The following is a 25268-nucleotide window of genomic DNA, read 5'->3' as shown; positions in this document are numbered from 1 at the left end:
ATTTAAAGCTTAATAAATAAATTATACAAACAACAGCAATTAAAAATAAGTGAAAAACTTAGTAATATAAAATTATTTATATTAATAAAAAAAAAGAAAAAAAGAAAATAAAACTAATACAGTACAATAAAAAATTAAGGCAGTTTTAAAATTAAATGCAAAATGAATGATTAATACTACTACTACTACTACTACTGCTGCTACTACTACTAAGAATAATAATAATAATTATTATTATTATAACCGCATAATAGTAATAAAATAGTGACCGGAATATTTTCTAATGAAAAAAAAAAGTTGTTTATTTATTATTATTATTATTATTATTATTATTATTATTATTATTATTATTATTGTTGTTGTTGTTGTTGTTGTTGTTGTTGGTGGTGGTGTTGTTGTTTTTGTTTAAATGACCGATATTTTATTCCAGTGAAATTCAATTTAATGTTTTATAAACTACATACTTGAACATAACCTATAATCATAATTTGTACATTTTTGTTTGCATTTGTTTAAAAATATGGCAATGCAACTCACAATTGTATAATGATTGTATAAAATGACATGATTATATATTGGTGGTACATTCAACTGTGGCAACCCCAGATTAATAAAGAGACTAAGCCGAAAAATAAAATAAATTAAAGATTATAAACTGTGTAATATACGCCTCATCTTGAAAGTTGATCTAATTATAATCATTTCAAGCCCACGTGCCAACGTTAAATTATTATAAACTGAACATTAGAGAATTCATAAGGACTTTTAAACGACTTTTATTATGCTATAATTTTTGTCCCTGGTGCCGCCTGTCCATTTATGATAACATTAAAGCTGTTAATTTCTGCCAAAACGTGTTCTTGACACGTTTAAATCGTATAATCCTGTAAAAAAAAGGAAAAAAAGAAACAAAAATCAACGTTATCATCAAAATGATTTTCCAGACAAAATCTACCAGGCACAGAACGGACAGCTTTAGGCAACTTTAGGGGAAACTCGTTTCCGTGTTGTCTCGCAGATGTTTTTACTGTAACTTGTACAGTAAGTTTAACGTGTAATCATGCCTGGGTCTCAAGGAGTCCTTGCTTTGTGCGAAAATCCCACGGAAGTATTTTTGGACGTTTCTAAATTGCTCATTACATACGCGGACAACATCCTAAGGTAAGTGAGCTGTTTGGAGGACATTGCAATCTGCCGGGTGGAATGTTGTTTGCTTCACTGCTGGTTATGACAGTTTCTTATGTCATATGTAGACTTTAACACTTTCCCGTTTCCTTTATCCCTAGCCAATTCATATTGAATTTGGTGCTAGCCTACACAATAGTTCTATTATTGTTCTTGTGTAATTTCCAACTTGATTCATCTTGTATATGTATTTCTCAGGAACCCAAATGAGGAGAAATACAGATCAATTCGTATTGGAAACCCAACATTCTCCACCAAGCTTCTACCTGTCAAAGGAGCAGTTGAATGTCTTTTTGAGATGGGATTTGAGGAGGTTGGTGATTTATATGACTGAGGGGGCTTTCTAAAACACTTAACATGAAAACAGCTTAACGTGGCTTAATGTGCCTAAACATCAGCCAGAGAAACCCAAATTTCTGTCAAACTTTACTTGTAATTAACCCCAACTATACAACTGTAAAAAGAATGAGTCCCAATTCCATAGATAAAGTGAAAAACACCTTGTTAAGCGTTTTCTCCCTCATTAAATCTATTAAAAGGAAAAAAGCTTAACGTGGCTTAATGTACATTAACAACAATCAGGGGAAACTAAATTTATATTCAATTTGAATTGTAATTAACACTAGCTATTAGCGAACGAATGAGTCCCGTTTCCACAGCTAAAGTGGGACATTCTAAAATGCCTAACTTGGAAAAAACCTAACGTGGCTTAATGTACCTAAACATTAACCAGAGAAACCCAAATTTCTGTCAATCTTTACTTGTAATTAACCCCAACTACTGTGAAATTTAATTTTTCCCGATTGTTGTAAAGGTACATTAAGCCATGTTAAGCTTTTTTCCTTATAATAGACTTTACTTGCTTAATGTGATGTTTTCCACTTTATCTATGGAATTGGGACTCGTTCTTTTTACAGTAGTTACGGTTAATTACAAGTAAAGTTTGACAGAAATTTGGGTTTCTCTGGTTGATGTTTATGTACATTAAGCCACGTTAAGTGTTTTTCCATGTTAAGCGTTTTAGAATGTCCCGCTAAAGTGAGCAATGTTGTGTTGAGTGTTTTCCCCTATGCTGCTGTGGGGATGTCAATAAGACTCACAATCACATTTTTTTGACAGCAAGAGTTAATCTATCATAAATAAAACTAGAATTTATGAACAGCCTTTTAAAATGTGTTTTCCCCCAGTTTTTGTTATGTTAAACCTTTTCTTATTATGGACTTCAATAGGGGAGAAAATGCTTAACGTGATATTGTTAACTTTATCTATGGAATAAGGGCCCATTCTTTTGATAATAGTGTTAATCGTAAGTGAAGTTTGACAGAAATTTTGGTTTCCTGGTGCAGGTTAAGGTACGTGACATTGTGCACTTCATCTTCAGAATCAGGGCTTGATCTTTTGATAATATTTAGTGTTAATTACAAGATTAGATTTTTGGTGTGCCCCACTTGTCAAGGTACGTTAAGCCATGTTAAGCGTTTTTCTTTTATAATGGACTCAATGGGGAGAAACGCATAACGTGATTATTTTCACTCACTAAAATTAGAGCTCATTCTTTTGACATCAGAAAGTGTTTGTCACAAGTAAAATTTGGTTTCCCCTGTTTGTTGTTAAGATATATAAGCCACGCTAAGCTTTTTCCTTCTAACAGACTTTAATAAGGGAGGAAACGCTTAACATGATGTTTTTCACTTTATCTGTGGAATTGGGACTTGTTCATTTTATAGAAGTTAGGGTTAATTACAAGTAAATTTGGACAGGAATTTGGGTTTCTCTGGTTAATGTTTAGGTACATTTAAGCCACATTAAGCTTTTTTCATGTTAAGTGTTTTAGAACGTCCCTGACTGAGGTAACGTTAAAGTTGGTTTTATATTCACACATAGTTCAGGGACAACTTGTGACTTGGTCCCTACAGGGTTAAATTCTATTTATTTTTTCAACTGGCTCTTCCTCAAAAAATACAGTTAATAGCTATTTCTTGCCCACATATTTTAAATAATGTGTCAAAAACTAATTTATGTAAATGTTGTAATGTAAATATTTTTAAAATACACGTATAATGAGCAAAATTCAAAGTGTTTGCAAACAAAAAGAGCAGCATGGAAAATATGCAGGTGTTTTATTGCGGTTCTAAATTATTTAACAAAAAGTGGCTGACTTGCCAAACTGATGGCTGGACGCAATTGACAAATAGTCGCAGGCAAATTAAACTTTAGTGACGAGGGCAGCACTGGTCCAATCAGGCCTGTAATAATCTTGTCTACAGTCCCGAGCATTTCGCTCGCTGGCCCCGGTCCATCGGGCAGTCCTTATTGTTGAGCCCTGCCCTATATTGTTTACTATACTACTTTAAATATTCGGTCAGAAATATCATGCAAGTATGCATTCAAAACAACATTAGCATTGTTTAATTTACTGTAAATAATAATAATAATCTGAGTATAGCACTGAAAGGTGCTCCACGTATCTTACTGATCATTATCTACAGACCTCCAAAATATTCTCCAGCTTTTATTGATGATTTTACAGAGCTGTTATCAATAGTAACCTCTGAATTTGACTATTTTACCATTGCTGGGGATTTTAATATTCACATTGATAATCCAGAAATCAATGCTGTAAAAGAACTGATGACTGTTTTGAACACTTTTGATCTGACTCAGCATGTTCAAGGACCCACACACAATCGTGGACACACTCTTGATCTACTTATAACTAAGGGTTTACACATTTCATCAACTGTTGTTAAGGATGTTGCACTATCTGATCATTTCTGTATTTTCTTTGATATATTGATCACTCCAGCTATTAAAGACAGATCTGTCTCTGTCAGAAAGAGATGCATAAATGAGAACACTAATGAGCAGTTTATGATGGCCATATCGCTAGCACCAAGTATATCTGCAGACTCTGTTGATTCTCTTCTTGATTTGTTTAACTCTAAAGTTAAGAATGTCATAGATGACATTGCTCCTGTTAAAGCCAAGAAGATAACTAGCAGCCAAAGGGGATCCTGGACTAGGTCCCCAAGAATACAAATGACGAAAAGACAGTGCAGAAAAGCTGAGCGTATGTGGAGAAAGACGAAACTAGTAGTCCATTATAATATCTATAAAGACAGTCTTCGTGCTTTTAATATGGAACTAAAAACTGCTAGGCAGACTTTCTTTTCAAGCCTTATAAACAGCAACGTAAACAATGCTCGTAAACTCTTTGCAACGATAGAGAAACTCACAACCCCCCCCAGTCGGATTCCCAGTGAGCTACTCTCTGAAAGCAAATGTAATGAGTTTGCTCATTTCTTTACTGACAAGATCAATAATATCAGAAAGGCAATCAGCTCATCCAATCAGCCAAATTGTGTCGACGTCAGACTAGCTCAACCACAACTTAAGAAATCAGACATTATGTCCGATTTCATGGCAATTAATGGCAAAATCTTAGAAGAGATTGTGCAAATTATGAAAACATCAACCTGCAGTCTCGACACGCTCCCCACATCATTCTTTAAAACGGTGTTTACCTGTTTAGAAATGGATCTTCTAAAAGTGGTAAATGCTTCACTTCTCTCGGGGATTTTTCCTAACTCACTTAAAACTGCAGTTGTTAAACCCCTCTTGAAGAAGAGCAACCTGGATAACACCATATTGAGCAATTACAGGCCCATCTCAAATCTCCCTTTCATTGGCAAAATCATTGAAAAAGTTGTTTTTAACCAGGTTAACAAGTTCCTAAACTACAAGGGGTGTTTGGACAATTTTCAATCTGGTTTCAGACCACATCACAGTACAGAGAGCGCCCTTATAAAGATAATCAATGACATCCGCCTAAATACAGATTCAGGCAAACTAACAGTGCTGGTACTGCTCGATCTCAGTGCTGCATTTGACACTGTCGATCACAGCATACTTCTGGATAGGCTGGAAAACTGGGTTGGGCTGTCTGGGACGGTCCTCAAATGGTTCAGATCTTACCTTGAAGGAAGAGGTTACTATGTCAGTATAGGTGACCATAGGTCAGGGTGGACACCCATGACATGTGGAGTCCCACAAGGCTCGATTCTGGCACCACTCCTGTTCAACCTTTATATGCTCCCTCTGAGCCAAATAATGAGAAAGAACCAAATCTCCTACCACAGCTATGCTGATGACACTCAGATCTACCTAGCCTTACTGCCTAATGACTACAGCCCCATTGACACGCTCTGCCAATGCATTGATGAAATTAACAATTGGATGTGCCAAAACTTTCTTCAGTTAAACAAAGAGAAAACTGAAGTCATTGCGTTTGGGAACAGAGATGAGGTTCTCAAGGTGAATGCGTACCTTGGCTCTAAGGGTCAAACAACAAAAAATAAGGTCAAGAATCTTGGTGTGACTCTGGAGTCAGATCTGAGTTTCAATAGTCATATCAAAGCAGTTAGTAAATCAGCATACTATCATCTCAAAAACATTGCAAGAATTAGATGCTTTGTTTCCAGTGAAGACTTAGAGAAACTTGTTCATGCTTTTATCAGCAGCAGGGTGGATTACTGTAATGGCCTCCTCACTGGCCTTCCCAAAAAGACAGTCAGACAGTTGCAGCTCATCCAGAACGCTGCGGCCAGAATTCTGACCAGAACCAGGAAATCAGAGCACATCACACCTGTCCTCAGGTCTTTACACTGGCTCCCAGTCACATTTAGAATAGATTTTAAAGTATTATTACTGGTCTATAAATCACTAAATGGCCTAGGACCTCAATACATTATAGATATGCTCACTGAATACAAACCTAACAGATCACTCAGATCTTTAGGATCAAATAGATTAGAAATCCCAAGAGTTCAGTCAAAGCAGGGTGAATCGGCTTTCAGCTACTAAGCCCCTCGTTGCTGGAATCAGCTTCCAGAAATGATCAGATGTGCTCCAACATTAGGCACATTCAAATCAAGACTGAAAACACATCTGTTTAGCTGTGCCTTTACTGAATGAGCACTGTGCTACGTCCGACAGATCGCACTATTATGTTTTTCTCTTCTTTTTAATTCTTTTATAACACATTTTATCAGCTTTTATTTTATTTTTATTCTTACCATTTTTATGTTTGTTTTTATTTCTCTTATAATTGTTTCTTTTATTCCTGTTTATGTAAAGCACTTTGAATTGCCACTGTGTATGAAATGTGCTATATAAATAAACTTGCCTTGCCTTGCCTTGCCTAAACAATGTTGTACTTTGACTGCTATGATATGATTTTCCTAAAACTAATTTGCAAAGAATACTTTTCTGAACATATAACATTAAGGAGAAAGTCTGAATGTGTGAATATAAAACCAACCTTACCTCAATATTTATATGTAATAGTATATGTATTAGCGAATACATTCAGATTTATGCCATTAAGGCGTCTTCGTATGTCAGATTTGGTATTTATATTCATTCCTCTCAGGCTGAAACCCACCTAGTGTTTCCGAGGTCAGCGTCTGTGGAGAAGCTGAGACAGGTGCGGGAGACGATCGCCGCTGAGAGAGAGCAGAGACTTGGTGCGAGCAATACTGTGTCCAGTCCACAGAATGCCAGAGTTTCTCCAGTTCCTGCACCTCCACCATCAATACCCTCTACTGCTTCTGCAGGCCCTGCTGCTGCTGCTGCCCCTACACCTGCACCTGCTTCTATACCATTCACTGTGAGTTTTACATTGTTTAATATTAGATTTAAGGTCCTGTTTGCTTTTATTTATTCAGGAGGATATTATAAATTTGATTAATATTTTAGGAGGTTTCTGTACTACCAAATAAAACAATAAATTAATAATTGGAATTAATAACTGTAGTTGTTTTGTTCATTGGCTTTTCTACACTAATATCTCTTCTCTGTTTTTGTTTTTTGGTGTTAGTCAAGCAGTGCTACATTCCAAAGGTCAATACAGTCAAACTTCCAACATGTGTTAGTATACGAGGATCCTGAATTACAGCAGAAAGCTCTGGAATGCATACCTCATGAACTGCTCAGGTCCAGAGCTAAAGAACGCTTGAAACAAGCCAATGATGCAGATGCAGGTTAGTAAGTTTTTCTGTCCGTCTGACTAGTACTATGACCTGTCTACCTATGTATATCTACCTGTTTATTTTATTTATTTATGTCAGTTTGGCAATTTTATATAAATACATTTTGATATTCTTTAGAATTACATTCTTTAAGGCCATAGATTGCATCAATTCAATGTGTTAAATTGTTCTCCGATATCTACATAGTTGGTATATGCCTTAGTTAAGTAAAAAAAAATCTACAAAAATGGTTCTCTATAAATATGCTCATTTATAACCAAAGGAATTGTCAATAGAATAGAAAAAATAGGGAAAGCTTGGTTTTGACCTTATTTGGAACGTTTATGAATATTAATGTGCTCTGCTATGATGCTTAAACTAGTGTCAGAGCTCTCTCACACACACACGCACATACACAGTTGAAGTCAGATTTATTAGCCCCCCGTGAATTAATAACCCCCTGTTTATTTTTTTTCCCCCAATTTCTGTTTAACGGAGAGAAGATTTCTTTCAACACATTTGTAAACATAATTGTTTTAATAACTGATTTTTTTTATCTTTGCCGTGATGACAGTAAATAATATTTGACTAGATATTTTTCAAGACACTTCTATACTGCTTAACATGACATTTAAAGGCTTAACTAGGTTAATTAGGTTAACTAGGCAAGTTAGGGTAATTAGGCAAGTTATTGTATACTGATGGCTTGTTTTGTAGACTCAAAAAAAAAATAGCTTGAAGGGGCTAATAATTTTGACCTTAAAATGGATTTTAAAAAAATTAAAAAACTGCTTTTAGTCTAGCCAAAATAAAACAAATAAGACTTTCTCTAGAAGAAAAAAATATTATCAGACATACTGTAAAAAACGTCATTGCTCTGTTAAACATCATTTGGGAAATATTTAAAAAAGAAAAAAAATTCAAAGGGGGGCTAATCATTCTGACTTTAACTGTGTGTGTGTGTGGGTGTGTGTGTGTGTGTGTGTGTGTGTGTGTGTGTGTGTGTATATATATATAAATATATATATATATATAAAAAATGTACACTCACTCACTTACTAGTACTGGGTTAGACCCCCTTTTGCCTTCAGAACTGCGTTAATTCTTCAATTCTTCATGCATAGATTCAACTAGGTACTGCAAATATTTCTCAGAGATTTTGGTCCATAATGACATGATAGCATCATGCAGTTCCTGCTGATTTGTCAGCTGCACATTCTTGATGTGAATCTCCCGTTCCACCACATCCCAAAGGTGCTCTATTGGATTGAGATCTGGTGACTGTGGAGACCATTTGAGTACAGTGAACTCATTGTCATGTTCAAGAAACCAGTCTGAAATGATTGGCGCTTTATGACATGGTGCATTATTCTGCTGAAAGTAGCCATCAGAAGAGGGGTACACTGTGGTCATAAAGGGATGGACATGGTCAGCAACAATACTCATGTGTGCTATGGCATTGACACAATGCTCAGTTGGTACTAATGGGCCTAATGTGTGCCAAGAAAATATCCCCACACCATTACATCACCACCAACAGCCTGAACCGTCGATACAAGGCTGGATGGATCCATGCTTTCATGTTGTTGACGCCAAATTCTGACCCCACCATCCCAATGTTGCTGAGGCTCATCAGACCAGGCAACGTTTTTCCAATCTTCTATTATCTAAAGTTTGCTGAACCTGTGTAAATTGGAGCCTCAGTTTCCTGTTCTTAGCTGACAGGAGGGGCACCCTGTGTGGTCTTCTGCTGCTGTAGCCCATCCGCCTCAAGGTTGGATGTGTTGTGCATTCAGAGATGCTCTTCTGCATACCTCGGTTGTAACGAGTGGTTATTTGAGTTACTGTTGCCTTTCTATCAGCTGGAACCAGTCTGGCCATTCTTCTCTGATCTCTGCTATCAACAAGGCATTTGTGCCCACAGAACGGCCGCTCACTGGATATTTTCTCTTTTTCAGACCATTCTCTGTAAACCCTAGAGATGGTTGTACGTGAAAAATCCCAGTAGATCAGCAATTTCTAAAATACTTAGACCAGCCTGTCTGGCACCAACAACCATTCCACGTTCAAAGTGACTTAAATCACCTTTAATGCCCATTCTGATGCTCGGTTTGAACTGCAGCAGATCGTCTTGACCATGTCTAAATGCCAAAATGCATTGAGTTGATGCCATGTGATTGGCTGATTAGAAATTTGCGTTAAAGAGCAGTTGAGCAGGTGTACCTAATATAGTGACCGGTGAGTGTAGACCAGTGGTGTGGACCGGTGTCCTACACCGTTTAGCTCCAACTCTAATCAAACACACCTGCTTTTAGATTTGAAGACACTGATTAGCATCTTCAGGTGTGTTTAATTAGTGTTAGAGCTAAACTGTGCAGGACACCAGCCCTCCAGGACCGAGTTTGCCCACCCCTGGTGTAGACACAGCATGATGTACTCTGAAATACACACACAAAATAATCATGTGTCAGTTGTCAGTAAATATTTTTATAAGATATACGTTGTTTTGTTCAAAGATGAAAGACCCCATGATGTTTTTTGAACCCTCATATGTTAAAATCAGATTTTTTTTTAATGAAAAAACTTATTTAAAAAATCTGATTTCTATTTGCATGAAATAAAAACGACATTATCTAAGCTGACTTATGTTAGTGTGTTGCATTTCACTCTCAGCATGCAGTCTAGGTGAAGAGGACATGTTAGTTCTTGACTTGCTGCAGTGGTTCAAAGGTGACTTCTTTTCCTGGGTGGATAATCTGCCATGTATACAGTGTGGAGGTACAACCCAGCCTTCTGGATCCCTCGCCCCATCCAGTGATGACCTGCACTGGGATGCAGGCCGTGTAGAGAACCACTATTGTCATACTTGCCAACTCTCCACTAGATTCCCAAGGTACATCTTCTTTCTCATTTTCAGCAAAAATATAATGCTCTTATAATATATTTGAAGATTTATTATCATTAGATTTTTTTTTTTACACTTTTTATGTTAAATTGATACATAGTAATAACAGGATTGATCACCTGCTCTCATGTTGTTACAAGCGTGAATGACTTTCTTTCCTATATGGAACAGAAAATTCGTTTTTTTTTACCATTTTTCAGATAAGCCAAAAAGGAGAGAGACAAATGTAATTTGCTTTCCATTTATTACAAAAAACAGTACTGCGAGACATTTTTGGATTTAACAAACAGAACTTAAAACCTGTAATTTTATTAAAAATAAAATTAAGAAATAATCACTGGTTCGAGCCCCGGCTGGGTCAGTTGGCATTTCTATGTGGATTTTGCATGTTCTCCACGTGTTGTTGTGGCTTTCCTCTGGGTGCTCCAGTTTCCCCCACAGTCCAAAGACATGCAGTATAGGTGAATTCAATAAACTAATTTGGCTGTAGCGTATGTGTGTGAATGTAAGAGTGTATGGGTGTTTCCCAGTGATGGGTTGCCGCTGGAAGGGCATCCGCTGCGTAAAACATGTGCTGGATAAGTTGGCGGTTCAAAAGAAAATGAATGAATGAATGAATCAGCTGAATAAAAGTAAGTTATAAAATATTCGGTACTGTGAAAAATTCACTGCTACTACTGTTGCTGATAACGCTAAATATATAAATCTAACATTATCATTTGTGCAACTGATATTAATTTTTTGTCTTGTAATGAATAATTCAGTTATTCACTCATAAAACTTCATATTATATTGCTTCATGTGTCATTTTTGAAGAACTATTCAGTGGCATATTCTTGATGGCTGGTTGTCACCACCTATTGGTTAAATATTGTAAGTTCTGCCTACAGATTTTGTTTTTGTGCGTTGTTAAATGCATATGATGGTGATTTTATTCTTTACCATAACAGGGTCTCCGCTGAGTTTTTTTTAATAAAAAGTATTAAAAGTTGATAAGTCAATTATGAGAAAATGAAGGCTCTTAAAAGGTATTAAAAAGTCTCTCTCCAGTTTTTACGACATCTCAAATTTTGTTCAAGCGCTGTCCAAAGTGTTTGACTCCAAAAAAGCATGAATATATTTATTTTCCTCGAATGGTTCCGGGCATGTGCATCCAGCCAAGCTCCTCTGTCCATGTGATTCCAGGTAATTTGCGACAAACGCGGGAAGGTGAAGTGACTTTCTCCACATGTAGCGAAAACATAGAGCAAAACAGACTGCAAAATGGGATAATGCAAGTTTGCGTACTCCTGGTTGCAGAAAGACGAGTTTAAACAGTGGCTAAAGCCTTTCGCTGAAAACAACCACGTAATTTATTCTTTCAAGCTTTGTTTCTTCTGAGATTATCTAAGTTCTGTTGCACGGTTGTGCTCCATTTATTTATTTAACTACAACTGTTTATTAACAACTGTTTATTAAGTTAAAGGTTTTTTACTGATTAGAACTTGAAGTGGTGACAAGATCTTAAAATATTCTGAGAAGGTCTTCAAAAAGGTATTGAAATTACCTTTAGGATTCCTGCATATAGCCTGCATAAACATCAGTGGTTTTATTTAAACTATAAACTGTTATCCCACTGCTTCTGTGTTATTTGACTGTTTGTACCTTCATAACTAACTCAAAAGACCAAAGACTAAATCTCTTTCTTGATTTTAGCATTTTTCAAACACAGATTTGAATGCAGCGATTCAAAGAATTAATAAACATATGACAAACAAATCACCATCATTTAGAATTTATGTTGAGTGGGTGTTGAGATCCTAAACTTTTAATGATTAATCATGCAGCTTACACTGAATACATTAATGCAGGCTAAACAAGTAGTGACAGAAAACACCTTTAATGAAACTCCTCACATCCTGAATAACCCAACACAACTTCATCCATCATCATCATTATATTTTACAGGAAAGCCTAAATGCTTTAATACATGTGATTTGAATGACGCGAGAGGTGATCTCTCTGTGATCGTTACAAATTTAGGATTAATCCACCAGTAAAAAAATGGACTAGTGTGTGGGCCACATGTGGTCCGAACTGTGGGCTGTGATCCATACGAATCACGGATCAACCGTGATCCATTACACCCCTACTCAGAATTGATTCAAGAAAGAATAGTTTTGCATTTTGATAATCTCAGAATGTATGTAGAATTTTTGCCACAGCTCTTGTGTTTTGTCTGAGGAGCATTTTGAAATTCACAAAACCAAAAATCTTCCTCCACCATGCCGACCACATTTAAATTCTTTTGACATTGTTATTTCTGTTACATTAACACATTTACATTACTTTTTCCTTTACGCAGGTACAATAATCCAGAGAAGCTTCTAGAGACCAGGAGAGGACGTTGTGGGGAATGGGCCAACTGTTTCACGCTGCTCTGCAGAGCCTTAGGCCTTGAAGCCAGATATATCTGGGACAGCACAGGTACAAATCTTTATTAAAGTGTTAAAGGGATAGTTCACACAAAAATGAAAATTGATTCATCTACTAACCCTCAAGCGGTTACAAACCTTTGAGTTTCCTTTTTCTGGTCAACACAAAAGACAATATTTTGAAAAATGTCAGACACCTGTAACCATTTAACCATAGTAGGAAAAACACATACTAAGTCCATGGTTACAGATTTCTAATAAAGGTTCAACAGAGAAAATAAATTCATAAAGATTTGTGACAACTGAAGGTTGAGCAAATTATGAATTTTTAGTTTTAGATCTCTTTAAGGCACTAATATACCCATAGTGAAGGTCTTTTTTTGTTGTTCTGCTTTTGTGTCAAAAAATATTTTTTTATGTATACTGTCAGTTGGATTACAGTACGTTATTGCTTTCCGTTAATTCAAGCAAGTCTACAATGGATTTTCTTCAATTCCAAGTTTGCCGCCTGTCTTTAAAGAGGATAGTTCACCCAAAAATCTTCCCACCATTTACTCACCCTTCATTTGTTCTAATCCTGCTTGTGTTTTTTTTAATCACTTGAACACAAAAGAAGATATTTTGAAGAAGGCTGAAAACCTGTAACCATTGACGCCCATAGTAGGTCAAACAAATACTATGAAAGTAAATGGTTACAGGTTTTCTGCTCTTTTCAAAATATCTTCTTTTGTGTTCAACAGAAGAATGTAAGTCAAACAGGTTTGGAAGAAGTTAAGGGTGAGTAAATGATGACAGAAATTTCAGTTTTGAACTAGTCGTTTAATGTCTTAAATTCACTTTGCAAAATTTTAAGGACACAAATCGGCATAAATGTCTTAAGTTTAACCTCTATATTTACTGGTAAAGCCATTGCAGCTATTTTTTTGTACTTTGTGAAACTGACTATTATCTGTAGTTGTGGGGTCTGAGGAGACTTGCCTGTTTTTATAAAATTTAAATTTCATAAAATTTCAATAGCGTTTTTGCAATGTAGATTGTGACATAGAAGTTCTAGTAAATTGAAACTGTGTCAGTCCAGTTTTCAGAGTTAAAGTTCAGTTTAGTTCAGTTCAGTGTGGTTTACATTTCATTGCTGGAAGTCCAAACACTGAAGAGCAAATCCATCAATGCGCACTCTACAAGAGCCAAACCAAGCATTATTATCAATTCTTATATATTGTAAAGGTTATCATCAGCATGTTCATGTTTTGGTTATGTTTGATTTTAATGGACTAAACGGAGGAAATGTTTGGAAAAGATAATGGCAGCCAGAAGAGAGAATAACGTCAAATTTACTCTCAGACCCATAGACGCTGCATTAGAAACACCTTGCATAATCAGTAATTCGTTTTTTTTTTAATTTGATTCAAAGATGATTTAATGCATTCATAAATGCATATAAATGTTCATACATTAAAAAAAAATCTAAATATTAAAAACTTTCAAGGATTTAAGATTATGATGACGACCGTTAAACACGTCATAACAGCTTTGGGAAAAGGGTCCATTATAATATTTTAGGCAACTATATCTAGGCCACAAGAATGAACATTTTATGTTAATTAGATCTTTTTTGTAGAACTTTAGAGTTAAAAATGGTTCTTTGGGATCAGAAAATGCAAGTCAACAACTCCTGTAATTTTGAGACATAAAAAACATATACATGTGAAACTAAATTAATGCCTGTGGCTAGTAATAATATATTAAAGTTTTAAGAAGCAAATTGATGGTCTTCTTTATAAAAGACCAGGAGTTTTACATTTAAAGCAACTTTTCATAGCATTTTTGTTTTTTTTCTAACAGATATATGTATTTGTGATTTTAGTTAAGAGTAGTGAGGGATTTGTGCTTTCTTTTATTAAAACATAAAGATTTAGGCCCAATCCCAATTCTTTTTAAAAATTAATTAATTTATTGTTATTTTTTAAATATAAACCTCTACCCCATTACCTTGACCCTTAAAACAGACTGTGAAAAGAAAAAGCTTCAGATTTACCCCTATAAAATGGGACACCACTACAACACCTGCACAGGTCACCATATGTCATCGCAGGCTCTTACTTCATATGAGATCGTTGTTTTTTGTTATTTATCTTTAGGAAAACACTGAAGGCAATGATCATAACAATATAATGTGGCAATAAGCTTGTAACTGTACTATGCGCAATACATACATCGTGGCCATATTTGTGTAAACACAAGAAAAACAAAATTAATGTTACTAGACACTAGAAAAAAAAGTATCACCCAGCCTTTAGACTTTTCTGACAGGGTCTTGGAGTGTCATCGAGTGACAGATGTGAAAGTATGTGGTGGAACTGCTATACAGGAGTAATTATGGAGTATAGATAGCGAAATGTATTGTTTTTTAAAAAAGCATGATGATAAAATTATGAATGTATCAAAACATATGCTTGTTTATTGTAAAAGTTCTTAATAATGCCAAAAATGTTTAAATTTCTGCATCTCCTGACTCAGCCATGTTGCCGTTGTAGATGATGTATTTCAGGAAGTGTTCATACCCCTTGATTTCCAGTGTAATCCTGGAACATCTCAGTTTCAGGGGCTTACTAGACCAATTGTAAAGAGAATTGCGACACCCGTACCACTTCACGTGAATGCGCAAAACGAGTGGTAAGGGGTAAAGACTAAGGAGTAGAATTGGGATTGGGCCATAGTCTTTATATAGTCTTATAAGGATATAGTTGGCTGCTGTCACTATAAGACATTGCATGAATCCAATATACACATCTGATATTCTCCTATATTAACCTATTAGGACATGCAGGAGTGATGCTCAGATCAGCTCTCTTAACAAATAGTACCTCCCTAACAATTTAATCTATTTTTTTTATTCGTGATTTTATGTCAATTTTTTTCTTTTAATTTTTTTGTGAAAAATGTTGCTGATGAAAATTGGCAGGTTATTCAACAAAATGAAAAAATCTGTCTGATTTTGTTCAATGTGACATCAAATGAGTTCTCATATGGAGGTCTTTATTGTACCACAATGATGCCGTGTAAAAACACACAATATTGTCCTGTTTTCAGATCACGTGTGGACAGAAGTGTACTCTCAGTCGCAGCACCGCTGGATACACTGTGATCCTTGTGAGAACACGTGTGATAAACCCCTCCTGTATGAAGTTGGCTGGGGCAAGAAGCTCTCCTACATCCTGGCGTTCTCCAAGGACCAGGTGGCGGATGTGACGTGGAGATACTCCTGTAAGCACCCAGAGGTTCTGTCCAGACGCACACAAGTCCAGGAGACGTGGCTGCTTCATATACTTAACAGACTCAACGCTGAGGTATGTTTCACATTCTGATCCCCTCATCAAAGTAATTTTGCCAAAATTATCGTTATTTCGATACATATCAATACTGAAATCTAACAATCTGCTATACAGAAATGATACAATATCACTGTTCTGCTCTATTCATTTCTTGATTGCCATGGAATCAAAATTTTGCCATGTTCACCCCAAAATAAAAAAACTATTGTTAGTTACTCACTCTCACGTCATTTTAATCCCAAGACTTTCGTTCAACTTCAGGACATCCAACTTCTACATGTTTCTTATGGCCATAGACAATACAGTATTATTATTGTTTCAATGGTTTCTGTAATCTAAAAGTCACTTATTGTAAATACTATTTTTCACTCATTTATTTATTTTCCTTCAGCTTAAGCTCTATTTCAGAGGTCGCCACAGTAGATTAAACCGCCAACATATGTTTTACGCAGCAGATGCCCTTCCAGCCGCTATCCAGTAGGCCTACTGGGAAACACCTATACACACTCGTGTTCACACTCCATGGCCAATTTAGTTTTTTTCAATTCACCTATGCCGCATGTCTTTAGACTGTAAGGGAAACCAGAGTACCCAGAAGAAACCCACACCAACACAGGGAGAATATGCAAACTCCACACAGAAATGCCAACTGACCCAGCTGCGACTTGAACCAGCAATTTACTTGCTGTTACAGGTTATCTGCAGGGTCTTAAAAAGTGTTAAAAGTTGATAAATCTAGCCAGCAGTTAGCTCTCTGCAACTCTCACATGGTCAACCACTAAAGCTAAGCAGGTATGTGCCTGGTCAGTACCTGGATGGAAGACCATATGGAAAAGCTAGGTTGCTGTCCGGAAGTGGTGTTAGTGAGGCGAGCAGAACAAGCTCAACCTGCGGTCCGTGTGGGTCCTAACGCCCCAGTATATTGATAGGGACTCTATAATGCTCAGTGAGCGCCGTCTTTCGGATGAGACGTTAAACTGAGCTTCTGACTCGTGGTCGTTAAAAATCCCAGGATGTCCTTCAAAAAGAGTAGGTGTTTAGCCCCGGTATCCTGGCCAAATTTGCCTACTGGCCTCTGTCCATCATGGCCTCTTAACCATCCCCATGTCATAATTGGCTTCATCACTCTGTCTCCTCTCCACCAATCAGCTGGTGTGTGGTCTAGTGCAATATGGCTGCCGCCGCGTCCTCCAGGTGGATGCTGCACATTGGGGTGGATGAGGAGATTCCCCCATTGTGTAAAGCGCTTTGAGCGTCTAGAAAAGCGCCATATAAATGTAAGAAATTATTATTATTAAATCAAATATGAGAAAATGGCGGCCCTTAAAAGTTATTAAAAAGTCTTAATCGTGTTTTTTCGAGGTCTTAATTTTTGTTCAAGTGGTGTCCAAAGTGTTTGACTCCAAAAAAACAGAAATATATTTATTTTCCTCCAAATATTATCATTGGCGTGCTCAAGCCATGCAATTAGTTTGGGCTGGGGTACGTCCGGAATAACTCTTCGTCGGGGTAATGTCAAGTAATTTGCAACGCTCTCCACATGTAGCGAAACAGATGGCAAAATGGGAAAACGAGTTTGCGTACTCCTGTTTGGAGAAAGACGAGTTTAAACTCTGAAGCCTGTTGCTGAAAACAACCATGTAATTTATTCTTTCAAGCTTTGTTTCTTCTGAGCTTTTCTTAAGTTCTGTTGCACGGTTGTGCTCCATTAATTTATTGTACTACAACTGTGTATTAAGTTAAAGGTTTGATACTGATTAGAACTTGAAGTGGCAATGAGGTCTTAAAATATTCTGAGAAGGTCTTTAAAAAGTCTTAAAAAGGTATTGAAATTACCTTTAGGATTCCTGCATATACCCTGTGTGAGGCGACAGTCTTAACCACTGAGCCACCGTGCTGCCTTTTAGTTTAAACACTTTTATAGATTACATTTTTACATTAAAGTATTACAAACATGCAAAAGAATAAGAACTCGGTAAGGACAAGAAATCAGTAAACGCAGAATTTGTGTGCGCACATTTTGGTGAATAAGTCTCATTTAGATTGTGAACATGAATTAAGATATTTTAGATGAAATCTTGGAACTCTCTGACAGTAATGGTCCTGAGATGTTTAAAGTACAGAAAAGCTACCAAAATCATTACATGTGACTTCAGTGTTCCACTGTAATCATACAATGCTCCAAGAACATTTTTATCCCCTAAAAAAAGTGTAAAAACACCTTCCCATCCGGTCAGGCTATGGACATACTTATTTCCTTCCACCTTCGAAATATAAATCGCTTGCGTCCTTCTCTCACACCTCATTCAGCTGCCATTCTTGTTCATAGTTTAGTCACATCCCATTTAGATTACTGTAATTCCCTTCTGTTTGGCCTCCCTAAAAAAACTCTTCATAAATTACAACTGGTACAAAACGCTGCAGCCCGTATTATCACAAAACCCCCCTCTATCTGCCACATCACACCCATTCTACAGCAGCTTCACTGGCTTCCCATATCTTTTAGAATTAATTATAAAATACTTCTTCTCACTTTTAAAGCCACAATCTCGCTCCTCCATACCTTGCTGATCTTGTTCATATCGCCACACCTTCTCGAACACTCAGGTCTTCTTCTTCCATTCACCTCACTGTTCCCTCTGTCCGCCTTGTCACCATGGGGAACAGAGCCTTCAGCCACTCTGCTCCTCAGCTTTGGAATTCACTTCCTCCTGATCTCCGTAATTTAGACTCTCTTTCACAATTTAAATCCAAACTCAAAACACATCTGTTTAGAACAGCTTATACTCTTTAACCCGACTGCATTTTAAAAAAAAAGTTTGTATTGTATTTTATTGATTTTATTGTGTTTTTATTTGAACTGATTGTTCTAGCTGCATGAAAGGCGCCTTAAATAAAATGCATTATTATTATTATTATTATTATACTACAAGTAATCATTTTCTTACATTCATGATTTTTTTTTTCACAAGGGACATTGTACATTAATCATCATTCCCCAAGATTCGATTCAATTCAATTGAATTCACCTTTATTTGTATAGTGCTTATACAATGCAGATTGTGTCAAAGCAGCTTCACATAAAAGGTCACAGTAAATAGGAACAGTGTAGTTCAGTTTGTAGTGTTGAGTTCAGTGCAGTTTAGTTCAGTTCAGTGTGGTTTAAAAGATGCATAATCGTTGTAAATAATGCTGTGACATCAAAAGTAGTGATATGAAAATTAATACTGATATGTTTTTTTTTTACGATTCCATCACAGTGACAACACTATATCAAAGTAAAGTTCCCTTCGTAGTTAATAAATCTGTCATTACCACTTCTTTCCTGAAGAGGCAGGAGTTTCTAGGATCAGAGAGGAAGCAGCTGCTGTTGCAAAGGCTGCTGGTGGAGCTAGTGGAGTTTATTTCTCCCAAAAGCCCTAAACCTGGAGAACTGGGTGGCCGCATGTCAGGATCCCTGGCTTGGAGAGCAGCTCGAGGAGAAACTGGTGCAAGTATTGCTAAAGAGGTGATTTGTTTTACTGTAACCAGTTTTGATTGATTAAAGATCTGTCATAAAAGACATTAGAGTAGATGTATACATTTAAATGACGTTACTAATGTTTGTTTCTTCCCAGGATGCACAGGAATATGTCTTCACTCCCTCAGAATCTGAGAAGGAAAGCAAACGCTTCCACATTTGTTACAATGTGTCTAAAGACTGTTACTACAGAGTGAGCAATGGCCAAGAGACTATTCAAGGATGGCAGAAAGGGGCCTGGAGGACAGAAAACATGTTTAGGAAAGCAGAGCATGACTGGCAGATGGTATGGTTCTTTTAGTTTTTATTTACATACAAATTTGATTAGGGGCGTCATGATGGCTCAGTGGGTAGCACGATTGCCTCACAGCAAGAAGGTCGCTGGTTCGAGCCTCGACTGGGTCAGTTGGCATTTCTATGTGGAGTTTGCATGTTCTCCCCGTGTTGGGGTGGGTTGCCTCCGGGTGCTCCGGTTTCCCCCACAAGTCCAAAGACATGCGCTATAGGTGAAATGGGTAAGCTAAATTGTCCGTAGTGTGTGAATGAGTGTGTATGGATGTTTCCCAGTGATGGGTTGCAGCTGGAAGGTCATCCGCTGTGTAAAACATGCTGGATAAGTTGGTGGTTCATTCCGCTGTGGCGACCCCGCATTAATAAAGAGACTAAGCCGAAATGAAATTAAATGAACAAATTTGATTATATAATAATATGCCAGTTTTATTTTTAATATTCTTGTTATTATAACTTTTCTGCCATACAGCAATAATATGCGGCACCTGATAATGATCTAGCATCCATCAGTACGCAACATGAACATCTGCTCGCACAGATAGCTCCAAAAGAGGGTGCCTTCTAATGGCACTAATCTCTATATCAGGGGTTTTCAAACTTTTACGACCCCCCCCCCCCACCACCACCCCAAGTTTGGCACATTCTACCACCCCCCCCCCCCCCCCCCCACCCCCCTCAGTGTGATGGCTGAGCCTGTTTCTGTGAGGACAACATGGTTGGATTCCTGACACGACTAACCGTAAATCATCTTTCACTGTCAATAAGCAAGAGTCATAGCATACTTGCTTTTCATGTACGTACACACAGGAAATGCTGCTTCACAAAGCCAAGTTCACAGAGCCCTGACTGTGTGGTTGAGTCGAACATTGAGTATGTTTACATGGCAACAATACTTTAATACGATTGTAATACGATTAAGACAAAACTCTGATTAAGAGTCACCATGTAAACAGCAATTTTTGTTTATTTATTTATTTATTTATTTTTATTATTTTTAAATAATATTTTTATTTATTATTATTATTATTTTTTTAATCTGACTAAAGTCATAACTGAACAAAACAGAAATGGAATTAAGACGTGGAGTATGACTATAGGCCTATTAGTGGCATTATTGAAGTAAACGCCGCAATCAAACCATTACCGTCAGTAAAAGACAGCATGGCGCACGCACGCAGACACACACACACACACACACACACACACACACACACACACACACACATCGCGAAGTGCTGAAGTTTATTTTTTTTCATTCGGCGTGCGTTATTAAGTTCCATAATGCTCTCACCAGTCCTTACTCCCTATTTGCGTTTAATACCCCAGTTTGTCACGGGGGCATGAATGTTAATGAGTGAAGGTGAAACTGCCGAACTGCAGTTAAAGTCACCCACAATTACAGGAAACCCTTACATGAAAGCACTTCACGTAAACACCTTAATTATATTATTGTATATTAAGGCAAATAACTACATTACTTATGTCCATGTAAACATAGTCAGTATGTCTTCAAAGTTAGTGAAAGATCCAGAAGGGCATCTGCTGATTTGATTCAGATCTGACTTGTTTGTCAGACGGCTCACCGGTTTGACTTTCATTCACCATCATTCATTTTAAAAAGTACCCACTCCATTTTATTTGCATATATTTTACTCGAACGCATTAATTCTACAGGTTCCTGATAGTTAGCTTTGGAGCTAACATTAATCAGATTCATTCTAGTGAGCACATAAAAATCGTCATCCTAATTTACTCGAATGCATGCCTCAATGTCTCACGCCCCACAGTTTGAAAACCCCTGCTCTATATGATGCCATATGGGAACTGTTTAGTAGTTCTTTAACCCTTGTGCACTGTTCAAATTTACTACCTTTTGTTATGTTAGGGATGAAAACATCCATAAAATTTTTATGCTTTAATGCTTTTTTCAAATATTTTTGCATAAATATGTTAATCAACCTCAGTCCTGATTAAAACCGCTAAATGTTTTAAAAAATATAGAATTAATTGCCAAATTCATAAATGTAATTAAAAAAAACACAAAATTACCTATTTTTATTATAAAAAGTAGTCATTTTTTTACCTTTTATCACAGTCTTGGACATGTGAAAGATTAATAACAACATTGCCTTTGATGCATTGTTAGTTTTTGTGCAGCAAAACATTTCTTTTTAATTTCATTTTTTTCACTCTAATTTACTGTTGGTGGCTGTTTTACCCCATTGACTTCTATTATAACCACATTTATTGATTGCAAAACCATGACACCATATAATCATGCATTTTTGATTGTTGGTGGTTTTCCCTGTTGGGAAGAGGTAAAATTTGTAATTTTTACTGTTGATCATCAGTTGGCACCATTAACCCTTTAGACAAGCCTGTGCAAAAATGCGTAGTTTTTGGATTTTATATGGAGTTATGTGGAGTATAACAGCAGCATTTGTTTACTCTATGTACAGTGTATCTGGAAAGTATTCATAATGCTTTACTTTTTCCAAGTTTTTTATGTTACAGCTTTATTCCAAAATAGATTCAATAATTTATTTCCTCAACATTCTACACACAATACCCCGAACTGGCAATGTGAAAAAAGCCTTGTTGAAATTGTTGCAAATTTATTAAAAATAAAAAACCTGAAAAATCCAATGTACATCAGTATTCGCAGCCTTTGCCGTGAAGCTCTAAATTGAGCTCAGGTACATTCTGCTTCCGCTGATCATTCTTGAGATGTTTCAGCAGCTTAATCAGAGTTCACCTGTGGTAAATTTAGTTGATTAGACAGGATTTGAAACGGAATACACCTGTCTATATAAGGTTCCAGCGTTGCCAGTGCATGTCAAAGCACAAAGCAAGCATGAAGACAAAGGAATTGTCTGTAGACAGGTTTGTCTCAAGGCACAAGGCTGGGGAAGGTTACTGAACAATTTCTGCTTCTCTGAAAGTTCCAATGAGCACAGTGGCCTCCATCATCCATAAGTGGAAGATGATTGGAACCACCAGGACTATTTCTAGAGCTGGCCAGCCATCTAAGCCGAGTGATCGGGGAGAAGGGCCTTACTCAGGGAGGTGATCAATAACCCGATGGTCACTCTGTCTGAGCTCCAGCGTTCGTCTGTGGGCAGAGAAGTACCTTACAGAACAACAACCATGTGTGCAGCAATCCACCGATCAGGCCTGTGGCCAGACAGAAGCCACTCTCCGCCTGGAATTTGCTTTATGAATTTGGCAATAAAGAGTTAAAACAATTAGTAGTTTTGATCAGGACTCAGGTTGATTAACATATTTAAGGAACAAAAATATTGATCTGATGTATTTTTACAGCAATTTAATTTAGTGGATGTTTTCATCCCAAACATAACAAATGAGTAGTAATTTTGGCCAGTGTATTGTTGAGTTCTTTTTTTTTTTCCAAAGCATTTTCCCAAAATATCTGTCAAACAAGATTTGTCAGCAAAAATCATTCTACTAGCTGAAACACAGAAAAAGTTGTGGCCAAATTAAGACTCAAAATCACCCCAGAGTGGATGAAAACATCTTCAACAGTACATAAGGATTTTGAAAAATTAATAAAAAAATTCAATGGAAAGGTTCTTTGAAACCCTCAATGCCAGTAATGAACATTCTATTTTGAAAAGTGGCCAATAATATTAATCAGTTCCTCATAGCAGTCATAATTACGATTATGTTTTCTATCTTTAATGTCATATTAGTCCTCTTGACTTTGAATTAGACATGCAGGTTCATGCAACCATACTTCTCTGTTTCTCCGACACTGTAGGTGTATTTGGCACGAACAGAGGGCACTTCCTTTGGGAGGATGAGCTGGAAGTTCAACTGCGCTCCAGCAGGAATGAAGATGAAATCTGCATCAGTCCGAGCCTTCAGCCAGACCTTCCATTCAGGCACTGTGCGTTGGAGTTTACGTACCACCGAGACCACCACAGATTTCCCTGGAGGTATAAGACTCACTGTAGGCTGAGTCACTGAACTCAAGAGCTCATTTCTGTTAAATGTAACATGATTACTGCTAATTAAGCCTGATTTGTAATATTAGTGCTGGGTTTGTTTTGGCAGATGGTGAACTGCACTCTTCTTCAAGTGTGTCCGGAGCCACAGAGCTGATCGTGGAGGCCGAGCTCACAGGAGGAGAGGGGGGTACTTCATGGCAACATGCCCAGCTCTTCAGACAGAGTTTAAAAGACACAGAGAAAGTTCTATTTGAAGTGATGGTTGAGATGGTAGAGTCTTGATGAGAGACTGGCATGTGTGAATTGATATCTCTTGCACGTACGCCTCTAAGGTTTCTTTTAAATGCAACTCTGTAATCAAAATGTATTTCCTTTTTCAAAACTCCACATTAAAGGAACAGTTCACCCAAAAATGAAAATTACATCACCATTCAGTCTCATGTGGTTTTAAACATTTCTGAGATCTGTTGAACATGAAGAAAGATATTTTGAAGAATGCTGGTTGATTGTACATATTGACTTCCATTGTAGGGAAAAATACTTTGGAAATCAATGGGTAACATTGTTCCAGTATTCAACCAGTATTCTTCTTAATACCTTCTCTTGTGTTCAGCAGACGAACGAAACTTAAATAGGTTTTGAAGGGTAAATAAATGATGACAGGGATTTCGTTTTTGCGTGAACTATCCCTTTAAGTCTTAGCCGCATGTCTTCTTACTGTACGCTTTTTCAGTTTTTTTGTATTCACTACTAGACAGAAATATTTACCTCTACATTACACTGGCTAGCTGGTCAGGTCTGTGAATCTATTTTTAATGTAATATGTCAAGTAAATGTAATATTTAGATGTGGACATATTTTGGATTGTACATCGATCTTAACGTTTCCATAATTTGAAGTTTAGGGCATCAGCTGGTATATATTTTAAAATAGACTGTACATCATCTTTACGTCAAGTGTAATGATCTGACCTTTTAGCCATGCAATACATTATTTAATTCTTGAATTGTGTGAACTCTTTACTATTTCTTATTAATTGGTTGGATTATTTAATATTCACTAGTGGTTATTCAGGGCTCCGGTTACCCCACAGTCCAAAGACATGCGGTTTAGGTGAAATGGATTAACTAAATTGGTCATTGTGAGTGTGAGAGAGTGCGTATGGGTGTTTCCCAGTATTGGGTTGCAGCTGGATGGACATCCGCTGCATAAAACTTAAGCTGGAGTAGTTGGCGGTTCATCTCGCTGTGGCGATACCAGATATACCAGGGACTAAGCCAAAGGATAGTGAATTGTAGTTTTTCTGCATATTCTATTTTACAAGAGTTCACACTTGGCTGATGATTAATAATAAAGCTTGTTTTGCATGCTGTCCTGGGAGAGAGCCCTGAGCTCCCTCCCGTTTGCAGTGCGAGAGAGGAGTTTGAGCTCAGGTAGATCTCGATGAACTCCCTCCTGTCTTTTTTCTGGCTATTGACAGATGTAGGACGGCTAAGGAGAGGTGTATTCGCTAAAAGTTTGTCTATGGTATCAATTTGGTATGTTCAATTTACTTAGGTTGGGGGTTTTTTGGACTGTGGGAGAAAACCGGAAAACCCACGTGAGCACGAGAAGAACGAGCAAA

At 37.0% G+C, this 25268-nt stretch overlaps 1 protein-coding gene across 1 annotated transcript; it reads left to right on the top strand.

Annotated features, from left to right (window-relative positions):
- The first annotated feature begins 978 nt into the window (after positions 1–978).
- On the top strand, positions 979–24183 carry ngly1 (N-glycanase 1). The gene is made up of 11 exons (XM_056480302.1): positions 979–1161; positions 1384–1498; positions 6617–6853; positions 7064–7226; positions 9888–10107; positions 12464–12585; positions 15624–15880; positions 19197–19373; positions 19483–19671; positions 23455–23632; positions 23751–24183. The coding sequence occupies exons 1-11, from the start codon at positions 1061–1063 to the stop codon at positions 23924–23926; spliced, it is 1935 nt and encodes a 644-aa protein (XP_056336277.1). The 5' UTR covers positions 979–1060; the 3' UTR covers positions 23927–24183.
- The last annotated feature ends 1085 nt before the right edge of the window (positions 24184–25268 follow it).

This window comes from Danio aesculapii, chromosome 19 (genome assembly GCF_903798145.1).
Source record: "Danio aesculapii chromosome 19, fDanAes4.1, whole genome shotgun sequence".
Taxonomy (NCBI): domain Eukaryota; kingdom Metazoa; phylum Chordata; class Actinopteri; order Cypriniformes; family Danionidae; genus Danio; species Danio aesculapii.
This window is presented reverse-complemented; position numbering and strand designations above follow the sequence as displayed.

Excerpts from the sequence above, each read along its gene's own strand:
- ngly1 (XM_056480302.1), top strand. The coding sequence starts at position 1,061 with ATGCCTGGGTCTCAAGGAGTCCTTGCTTTGTGCGAAAATCCCACGGAA. Across the intron at positions 12,586-15,623 it reads ATATATCTGGGACAGCACAG|ATCACGTGTGGACAGAAGTG; the intron begins GTACAAATCTTT and ends TCCTGTTTTCAG. Across the intron at positions 23,633-23,750 it reads CACCACAGATTTCCCTGGAG|ATGGTGAACTGCACTCTTCT; the intron begins GTATAAGACTCA and ends TTGTTTTGGCAG.